This window comes from Citrus sinensis, chromosome 6 (genome assembly GCF_022201045.2).
Source record: "Citrus sinensis cultivar Valencia sweet orange chromosome 6, DVS_A1.0, whole genome shotgun sequence".
Lineage (NCBI taxonomy): Eukaryota > Viridiplantae > Streptophyta > Magnoliopsida > Sapindales > Rutaceae > Citrus > Citrus sinensis.
The window spans coordinates 17,764,962-17,776,614 of record NC_068561.1 but is presented as its reverse complement, the minus strand read 5'-3'; the positions used below and the strand labels follow the sequence as shown (position 1 = coordinate 17,776,614).

At 33.8% G+C, this 11,653-nt stretch overlaps 1 protein-coding gene across 1 annotated transcript; it reads left to right on the top strand.

The window, feature by feature from the left end:
* Nucleotides 1–6,253: 6,253 nt before the first annotated feature.
* On the top strand, nt 6,254–11,570 carry LOC102620462 (stress response protein nst1-like). Its single transcript, XM_006481104.4, has 3 exons — nt 6,254–8,292; nt 8,718–9,781; nt 11,311–11,570. Exons 1-3 carry the CDS (start codon nt 6,793–6,795, stop codon nt 11,426–11,428), a joined length of 2,682 nt encoding a protein of 893 aa, XP_006481167.1. The 5' UTR covers nt 6,254–6,792; the 3' UTR covers nt 11,429–11,570.
* Nucleotides 11,571–11,653: the final 83 nt, after the last annotated feature.

Here is an 11,653-nt window from a genome sequence, read left to right as displayed (position 1 = left end):
AAAAATTATTTTTTGTGATTGTTAAATACAGTCAAAATAAGTGAAATGCCATTGCAAATATGTTTTCTCAATGGTTAAAGGTAGTTGCGGGCCGTTGATAATACTTAGGGTAAAAATACTTTTTTTTCTAGCTAGCCGTCGTAAATATACTTTTTGTCGGACAAAATAAGCCATGAAAAAATGATGAATGCATATCAGAACTGATATATATATATATATATATAACCAATGAATAATTTTTATGGTCACTTTGAGCCATCAAAAATACTATTTTCAATTGGCTCTAGCGGTAGTTTTTGCAATAGCACTTTCAATTAAATATGACCATTGAAAATACATTAATTTTGAGGGCCGAAAGTAACCGAAAAAACTAAACTATAGTAGGAAAAATGTCTTATTCCAATTGATTTTGCAATTGAAAATACTACATATTAGTCTAAATAAGTAATATTTGTAAATGAATTGTTCTGCTATAAAAAAACAGTAGCAAAATTAAAGAAAAACTTTCTAACAGTCTTTTGTTAATAATATCAACCGTACATGAATTGGTTACAACAACATACGTATTCTTACAATTCATACCACTACCATGAAACATTCGTAAGAATATTACACAACTTCTCGGTATTGTTAAAAATTAAAACCAACATCAGTATTTGACAGAATGTGCATTTGAATCTTTTTTACTGGAAATTTGCTGAGCTCTTGATTCCCTGCATATGAATATGTATAAACTTTAGATAGAATGAAATTTGATATATATCTATATATATATATATATATAAGGCAGTGCATCAATTAAACGAAATAAGAAAAATGAACTAACCATTAAATTTTATTCATTTGACGCCAAGCATTGAATTCATCTCTACATCTTGTTTTTCCATTAATAAAATGTTGTAGTAATCCAAGCTAAATGGTTTTTATATCCAAACTATAATTCTATTTAATGGCTTTGAAGAGAGAGGATGAAAAGATGAGGAGAATTTAGAATTTATTAATAAAAGATGAGGAGAATTTATCCAAACTGTAATTCCATTAGAATTTATTTATTTGGGCAGCTGTAACTTTTAAGGTACAACACTAAAGTATTTGGTAAATATTAGTTGCTGTAGTTTGAAAACTATGCTGATAAAATTTTTTACTTGTATAATGAAAAATTTATTATATCTTTAATAATTTTATCACAATTATTATTTAAAATTTACATTTACTATATATTATTAACTTTTGTTTTATAGTTACAGTTTTTTTTTTCACAGCGGCTATAACTTAAAAGTTACAGCACCTCAATTCCAAACGCACCTGAATTCTGCTATGATTATGGACTTGGTGGCGTGAGGAGATGGATTAAAGAGAGAATGGAGAACTTGGGGTAACTGTAATTCTATTTAATTATTAAATAATATAATTTAGCCTAATTAAGTTATTTTTACGATGATAAGTACTAGAATTTAGCTAACAAGGATAAAAAGAAGGATGACAATTTTTTTTTAAAACTATTAGATGAGATCAATATTAAAAAAAAAAACTATTAGATTAGATTGGATAAAAATAAACAACCATTAGACAAATAAAAGATTTTTATTCTTGAACAATAAAGAAAATATCACCAAGATTCAATAAGTTAACAAAAAAAAAAGATTTTATTTATGTTGTAATGTTCATAGCTCAAACTCTACCCCCTAGTTAATTATAATACTCATTTGTGACTACCTTGGTATTTGGTCAAAAAAATACAATACTTTTGATTGCCAAAATCTTGCCATTGCAAATAATAGTGGCACTAAAGCCTACTACGGTCAAACATTTCAAAATTTCACTACTTATTCTCAACTAATTTCATATTTGGTTGAAATTAAACTTGTATTATCAATTGTGAAATTGTGTGGTCATAAATAATCATGTATTTTTTAAAAATTTAATAAAGCTATTGAAATATTGTTACATTTTCGATAGTAACTTCCTATCATTAAAAAAGATATTGGCGATATTGATTTCTCCAAAAAAATAAGTATTAGCGATTAATGATAAAATTATTTTTTACTGTTTTTTCCCATCGAAAATATGGGATATTATTTTATTCTTTTAGCGATGAACTAACTTTTTCAATCGAAAATAATCACACTTTCAACTAAAATTTTCCTGTAATTAATAATGTTGGTAAAAAAAGACTATTTTTCTTGGGGTACATTAATTTGCTTACTCTCAAGCAGCCATATATACAATCGCGCAGTGTCATGTCTCGGTTTTGATTGCTAAGTTCTAACTCACATGACACATATGATGGACCCCCCTCAAAGTGTTTACATGGCATGTATTTTTGCTTTCGTAAATTAAATTTCAACTAAGGAAAGACGTCAGCTATGCAGAAGCTGAAGCCATAGAGTGGGGATTACAAGTAGCAAAAGAAGTAGCTTTATCTTCTTTGATCATTAAGACGGGTTGTTAAGAAGTGGATGATTTAGTGAACAAGACAAAGGGCAGCAGCACAGAGATTCTTTTGGATAATTTCATAAGTTCAAAGACAAAGATAGAACACTTTCATAATATTAAAATTCAATACACCCCTAAATCTTATAATGCTCGTGTCCATTCTTTAACTAAATTTGCTTTAGAAAGAAAAGCATCTACTATTTGTCCGGATTCAATACTAGCAAATTTTTTGAATATATTTAAAGTGTCGCACGAATGAAAAATATAATTTGCTTTCCTATTAAGGAAAAAAGAAAAAAAAAAAAAAAAGGGCTTTCCAACGGCCTCTATCCATCCACTGAGCCAGACAAATGATCTATAAGACTGTGATCTCCAAGAAAATGACTTAAATAATTCACTACAAGACAGCAAAAATCCTCAATCTTCGGCAATATTTCTGGTTGAAAAAAAAGAATTAATTATACACTCATTTTCTCTGCATGGCGTGCCGAATGGACACCCACCCACTACACAACTCAGATACAGCGACTGAGCTTTGAAACACATCACATCATTTGTGGAATTGATTGAAACTACAAGTAATGAATTCCTTAAATATAAAAATTAAAATAATAATAATTTAAAGCGGTAGCTCCCTTGTAATGGATTACAGAGATCGGCACCATTAAGTTCCCTTTCCTTTTCCACTTTTTGCAAAAGTGAGGCCAAGGCCGAAAAGGTGAAAAACAGAAAAAAAAAAAGATAATAAAAAGGCTCTTTCTGTTCCCCCACTTTTTTGCATGAAAATTTCTCATGATTTCTTAGGGTTTAGGATCTGACCCATGATTAGGATTTGTCATGATGAAAAGCTAAGATGCGTGTATGTATAAAGTCAAATGAATGAAGAGTAGTTTGGAGTTGCCAAAGCCCAAAAGTGATATTGACCCTGTGAATGGAGGCAGCTAAGGTGTTCAATCGGATATATAAATTAACTAGACTCCAAGGGAATGCCCCAAATAACTATTCCATAATCTGGTTGTTACGCTACCAACCCATGCCTTTTTATTTAAGATAAGCTTTCGGCTGACGGTACGTTTGATTTTGTTGTTAAGAGACGAGACAAAAGCAAACTTACATGATCATCCACTTGCGTTCGTTCGTCATATTTGTGTGCGTCCGCCTTGTCATTTTATTTATTACTGGGTTTTCTCCTCACGTGTCCTACGCTTTTGGACTGACCGAATTCTCTTATCATTCTGGGCTGGGCCTGATTCTTCTTGGTTGAAGCCTTCAACATTTGAAAGGAGCAAGAAGCCCGCTGCTTCTGCTTTCAATTTGATTGTCCGCCGAATTAAAACACGCATCATTCCGCTCATCTCTCCATGAAAGTTTTTGCAGTTCAATCCAGAAACATTTCTTGTTTCAAATTCTTTTTCTTCTTCTCGCCGGATGAACAAAGAAAGAGTTGTGGAAGTCGACGTCCGTAGATCGGAGGTGGTCTGTTGGACGATGATATTTTGATAGTGTCGAACCCTCCTGACGATGGCACGCTTGTTTTGGTCTGTCTATGGCCGGAGAGGTCCGGTTCTGTACATTGTCTCTTTCGCTGAGTCCGTGACCGTCTTAACACTGAGCCGAGTTGGACCCAATCGAGTCATCTCTCCTTCTGAGCATGTCAATTTGTACAACAAACAAATGAGACAGCCTCGGAATTTAAGGATATCCTAAAAACGACTTTGGCAGTTCATGTCTCTTCTTTTACCTCTATCTACACTCCGGATCATAATCCTCTCCTGATATGATATTTATCTGAGCAAATATTATTAATATAATTGATAGTTAATAAATAAAAAGTAATTAAATCTCAATTATTTACTAATAATAAAATATAAGTGGCATAAGATCTGTAAAAAATCATAAGTGCTCCACTTCACCATCTCCTCTTTTTCATCCTTCTTAAGTGACACGTGTTTCCGATTCAACTAAAATTTATTTCTAGAAACTTGTATTACTTTAGGAAAAAAAAATCAAAATAAGAAGAGAAAACGACCACAATCCTCTTACTAAATCTAAATAATAATAAAAAATGGCAACAAACAACAAAAAAAAAAAAAAGAAACAAACAAAACCATCAGCCCTTTCTCTTAATTTGTAAGTATATCCCTTTAAAAAAAAATTTGTAACATATGTTTAACTCCTTTTTGGTTATTAAAACAAAAACGAGTCCATGATTTTATGGTTGATTTGATTTGAATTTTTTTTAACTAATTAATTTAACATAACTCTTTCCTTTTTAAAACTCAACAAGGTACATGCGGATAATTTCAAACACATGCTTTCTAGGACCATCCATCGAACTCTGAAACCATTGACAGAAATTCAATTCAAAATAAATTGAACACGTCACGCCTGAATTATTTTTTCTGAATTACTGGTGAATCACGAATTTCTCAAAAAATAATGACCATATAAGAGCAACCACCGTATCTCACGTATCTAAAATTTAAGCACCCTCGTGATTAGCATTTAACGATTTCGTTGGCACTCCTATTAAACAAATCTATCCAACTATTCATTAATTAACCCTCACGCAAAATCTAATTAATGATTTGATGATTAAACCACACGTCGTCCTCGTGCTTGCACACCTCCATGCATGCGTATTTGCCAAAGACCCACTCCCCCAAATCTTTACTAAAATTACACATAAATACACAATTCATGCTTCTTTTCAAATAAAATCTTAAGGATCCAAACATATAAATAAATAATTCTACTTTTTAGGTAATAGTTAAGTACTACTAGCTAGTAAAATCTCTTGTGCTCGTACAAAAAGTTTCAGGAGTGAACTCTGCTCACACTGTTGAGGACGAAATTGGCTTACTATCGTATGTTTGTATATAGAAAGTATATCTATTATTTATACTCTCATATGATAGATTGTGTGTCAAAATATATGTTGATTAACCATTCATAACAATAACTATAATTATAAAATAAAAAATTTAACACACATGACATGATCATATTAGATGGTTTCATTGGAATTATTCCAACTATAATTTTTCTTCTTTTTGTACCAACCCTTATCAGTATGTTTTGTTATCAAAATTTAATAATTTAATTACGTAAATTACCAGTTTTGGCATTATTGAAATCAATACGTATTACTTACCTTCCTATTATTTTTATAATAGTCAACAAATGCACTATTATCATAATGCAGGATTATAATCTTTATTTTCAATTACATATATTTAGTATTAATTAAATAAATCATATAAACCAAAATTAAAATAATAATAAAAAAATTATAGGTTTCAAGGTGAATAAAAAAATTAATAATAAGATATTTTTCTTATATTTTTTTGTTATTTTTAAATACTTTATTATAATAAATATGTAAATTTTATATTCCTAAGATAAAATATTAAACAAATAACCTATTTACTCCTATTTTCTTTTAAATTTTTATATCAAAAAGTTATTGGCTATTATTTAAATAATAAAACATTAGAAATATATTTTTTTAATAGGAAAAAACCGATAATATATTTAGCTATTGTATTATATCTAAAAATACTGTTGAAACATCTTTGTTTCCAACGAGGTAACTTTAGATACATTGATTCTGGGAATGTTTATTAATGATAATATAAAAAATGACTCGAGTGAAAAAATTTTAAGCTAATATTGTATAATTCTATTAAAACTTAGAAACTCTTGTTATTACATCCAAAAAGGAAAAGAACCGTCCAGTTACAACCAAACCGGGTTCAACTGCCCGGTTCAGAGATTGCTTATATAATTTGTTTTCTTTACATTCCCTCAATTTCTTCTCCATCTCCCTTATCTTTTTCTAATACCTCGCTGTTTCGTCGCTGGTGAAAAAAAAAGAAAAAAAAAAAAGAAAGAAACAAACGAAAACGAACGCACCGACACGTCGGCCGAGAAGACCCGGAGCGCCGGTTTGCAAATCGTTACCGATATTTCGCTCTCATTTTTTTGTATTATCAATTCCTAATATGATCATATGTCTATGGACTCCAAATCTGTAAGTCTCGAAACTCCTCACCCATTCGATTAACATGAAACCCTCAGCTCGTTATGGCACCGTTTCATTTCTCCGAACCCTATAGTCGATCCATTTCCAATTGATTGTTTAGTTATTTATGCTGGATTAGGTTTCTGTTTATTTGGAGGGATTTCATTTTCCAGGAAAGGAGTTAGGGTTTATTCGAATTTGGTATTTTATTTTGATTGGATAAGAAGCTAAGGTTAGGGTTTTCGATTGGGGAAAAGTGAAAATTTTTGGATTTTGTCATATTCTAGGGTTTGATTTGAATATATTATAATAATAGGTGTGAGTTCAGAGGAATGTGTATATTGTGTGTGATTCAGAAGTGGTCTCGCCGGGTTGCTACGATGCTACCTTGGTTAGTTATTCCACTTATAGGTCTATGGGCTTTGTCTCAGATTTTGCCACCGGCTTTTCGATTTGAAATCACTTCACCGAGGCTGGCATGTGTTTTTGTGCTTTTGGTTACTCTCTTTTGGTATGAGATTTTGATGCCGCAGCTGTCAGCTTGGCGTGCGCGTAGAAATGCAAGGCTCAGGGAGAGGAAGAGATTTGAGGCTATTGAATTGCATAAGCTAAGGAAAACTGCTACAAGGCGGTGTAGGAATTGCTTGACTGCATATAGGGATCAGAATCCTGGTGGTGGTCGCTTTATGTGTTCATATTGTGGGCATATCTCGAAGAGACCAGTGTTGGATTTGCCTGTGCCACCTGGGGGAATCTCAAACTCTGGGATCATTAAGGATCTTGTTGGAAAGGGTGGGAAGATATTGAATGGAAAGGGATGGTCTGAGAATGGGTGGATGTGTGGGCAGGATTGGTTAGAGAATGGTAATTGGGTTGGTGGGTCTATTGCCGGGAAGCCTAACTATTGGCGGAAGAATGGTAGTGGCATTTTTGGAGGAGATGAGAACTGCTTGGCGGAGAAGTCTTATTCTGGTGTTGTTATTTTTGCCTGCAAGTTACTGACATCTTTTTTCTTGAGTATTAGATGGCTTTGGAGAAAGATTTTCAGAATAAGTTCATCAAGGGAAGATGCTTCTTCTGATGCTGAACATAGGGCGATGATGGCTAAGAGGGGCGAGAATGTGACAAATTTAAATGAAAGTAGAGGAGAGAAAGCACGTAGAAAAGCTGAAGAGAAGAGACAGGCTAGGTTAGAAAAGGAGCTTTTGGAGGAAGAAGAGAGAAAGCAAAGGGAGGAGGTTGCAAAGTTGGTGGAGGAACGTAGGAAACTGAGAGATGAAAAATTGGAGGCTGACAAAGAGCGTGGCAAGACATCACCAACTGTCAAGGAGAAAGATAGCAAGAAGGAAGCTGAAAGGAAGCGTCAAGAAAGAAGAAAAGAGAAAGACAAGGGTTCTAGTAAGAGCAACTCTGATGCAGAAGAACTGGAGAAGAGATCAGCAGGAAAGGAATGTGATCGGAAACGTGACTTTGAAAAAAAGAGTGAGTATGATCGTCGTGAATATCAGAAATCTCTTACAGATATTGCCAAGGGCCATAGCATAGAAACAGGACATACTGGGAAAAATATGTCAGCAAATAATTATAGCCGTGGAAATGCTGGGACTAGGTATCTGGATCGAATGAAGGGAACTTTTTTGTCTTCTTCAAAAGCTTTTGGTGGAGGTAGTTTCTTTGGAAAGGGTGCTAATACTCATGCTGTTGCAAAAGAAAACAAGTCTAATGGTAATGCAGATCATGTTTACACTTCTACTCAACGGAAAGACTTTTATCCATCGGAGCGTGTAGGTGGGAAATTATTGAATGGGGATGATAAAAGCATCACTCGACCTGTAAGTTGTCCTGCTACAGATTTTGCTTTTATGCATTGTTTTGGGGAATAATCAGTTTTCTTATCAACATATAAATGTATCTGTTAATTTCTTGTGAATTTATTGCCCACGGCATGTTTGCTTCCAGTACTTATGTAATTAGGGACTGATTTGATTCTACATTTGCCTTTCTGATTTACTGATACTTGGGCTATTGTTGCTGGACTTTGCCTAAGTAATGCCAAATGCAATACTGAATTGAATTTCTTGTCCTTACATAATAAATGATCTCTCTGTTATTTTTCTAAACTCAGGGTCTTGGAATCTTAAAGTTAAGAAGTTGTGTGTTATGATACAGTTTTAAGTTTTAGGTTTAGTTAGAATTCTTTTCCCATTGACGTTTTTCAACAAAGTTTATAGCAGAAGAATAATGCTGTTAACTGTAGGTGCTTTCTGATCCACAACCAAGGGCAGCTCCAAAGAAATCATGGCAACAATTATTCACTCGTGCATCACCTGTTTCTTCTACCTCAAATGCAAATGTCATTAGTAGACCAAATCCAAAGGCATCAACAGAAGTTCAAAGTCCACCGTTATCTGCTCAATCATCAACAATGCAAACATATGATAATCCAATCAGTTTTGGGCTTCCATCACCTTTTACAGTATCTACCTATTCTAATGTATCCAATAGTAGTAGTGTAGGTTTCTCTCCCTTAATTGAACCAATTTTACCTTGTGTTGGAGATGGGCATCATGATTTCATACCTGAAGAGGCAGAGCATTTTGAAGATCCATGTTATGATCCTGATCTTACAACCTTGCTTGGGCCTGTTTCTGAGTCACTTGATAATTTCCAGCTGGATCTGGGGTCTGGTTTTACAACTGATGTAGGATTGCAAAAGCCGCATTCTTTGAAGAATGTATCTTCTTCTGAAATCAGCAAGCCATCTCCAATTGAGTCTCCAATGTCACGACTGAGAGTTGCTGATGACAAGCATAAGAGTTCTAATTGGTTTCCAGGTACTCCTAAGACTCAAGATATGCATACATTTCTTGTGGATGATGCAAATGCAAATGAGAAGGGAACATGGCAGATGTGGAATAGTTCTCCTCTTGGACAGGATGGTCTCAGCTTTGTTGGTGGCTCACCAAGCTGGATTTTACCCCCAGAACCGAATCAATCAAACAAGGAAGATTTTATGCACCCTCCTCAGAAAACTATGGCATCACTGTTTACAAAAGAGGACCCTGTTCTTCCTGGCACTCATTCACCTCAGAAGGCTTTTCTTGGTAGTGGGCAGAATGGTGGGACTTTTAGCCCTGTAACTGGTTCAACTGATCATGATCCATGGCTACAGAATGCTTTCTTTCCACCATTGTCAGGCAATGATCACTTTTCTGTCAGATCACCAGAGGACAGTACACTAAATGAAACTATTTACGGGAGTCCTACTGGATCTGCAACCAACCATTCATTTGAGATGTCTCCGGCAAATAGTTGGTCCAAGTGAGTGCATCAGATTTTAAAACTTGCTATGAATTATTTGTTAGTTTAGTGTGCTGGATGTGTATGGTTTGTCATTGTCATAACATACCCTTTATGAAATATGATATTTTCTCACTTGGGAGTTTTGAGCATTACTTTCCCCGCTATTAATGAGTATTTCACGTTATTACTGATGATGTTGTAATAAAAAATTTTGTGCCAAAAATAAAAATTTTTGTGCCAAAATGTGGAGATAATAGGAAATAAAATTGACACTTATCTTCTGGTTTGTTATCCTTTGGATACTAGGGCAGTTGCCAATTTAGTTTATTCTGATACAGAATCTGAACCTCATGGTTCAAAACTATGCTAGTTTTGGATTATTGGCAGATACTGAATGTTTATGATAGGGGTTCAGTTAGTGATTTGATGGCAAAGAAGGTACACATTATGTATCATAAGAAATTGCTTCGATCTTAACTCTTTTTGTTATTTACTGAGGATTCTTACCTGTGCATGGTAATTAAAACCCCAGAAAGGTTACGAAATATGATGCATATGAGTGCTTATAATGTCTATACTGTCCACCCCAATTCCTATTGTACTTTTAAGCCAATAGCTTTTGTGATATTAAGATTTAGGCTAACATTGTCAAGTCTCTCTCACAGTTGTGACATTACATCTGAAACAGTGTTCTGCGGCTAACCATTCTTTTTGGGGAAAGCTGTTGCTTGGAAGTGAAATGTTAACCTTTTTATTTCCTTGATGAATATTTGTTATTTTTGGAAAGTCATGCTAAAAACTCATGTTCTTGGATAATAGTGGTGCAAAATCTAGGAGCATCATCTGGGTTATGCTAATGTTGTATGCATTTCCAGACTCTATGTGTTTTATAAGGCAACTGTCGTTTTTGAGTTAGTTGAATGAATTGCTGGTAAAATAAGCATTTTTAATAATAAAACTATTAACACTGATAGTTGTATTATTACGATGTTACTGAGAGTAGTGCTGTTATTTCATATTACTGATGCCTTTTTACTTTACAGATCCATTGGTGGATGTTTTTAGTTTATAACTCATGATAATTCCTTTTTTTTTTGGTGGTTTATATATATATATGTATGTATGTATGTTTATATATGTATGTATTGATATATATTTCTAAGCCAATTATTACTCCCTCTTTTTTCTTCTTTTCTTGGTTATTCTGTATCTTAAGCTTGGTAGTTTTCTGGGGGTTGAATAATTTTGTAGTCTAAATTGTATTGTTAGCATTCCCAAAATTTTGAGGAAATTATGCAAGCTTGATTGGTCTTTTTGATTAGTCTTTTATGTTGACGTGACATGAATTTACTTGTAGGTTGGGCACCTTAATAATTGGTTTAGATTGTTTTGACATAAATTCATCTTAATTATAATTTGAGTTGCCTCCTTCCCCAACCCCCCCCCCCCCCCCCCACAACCAAAAAAAAGTATTTGCAAAAGTAAAAAATAAAATAAAATCTCACAATAGTTTCCTGATTCTTGTCTTACTTTGTTTTGTTTGGCAGGAAGGAATGGGCGCATGGTACGGGAGAGACTATTGGAAAGTCATTTGTCCCAAGGCCCCATATTGGGGGTTTATTTCCCACCTCAGATGTACAGTCGTCGCTTTGGTCTTATGATTGAAAAGTAGAAGTGACAGTATGAGGGACTTAAAATACACCTCCTTTTCACAAGAGGCAAACAACCTCTTTTTGGGGAGAGTTTAGAATACTGGACACTTGTATCTTCCTTCTTCTATTTCATAAGGGAGATTGACATTTACTTACTTTAGCTTGGATAGCTATACACATGACATGCATTCACTTCTGCATCAGGTAGCTGCTAGGTATCTCACATTTCTTTAAGTTT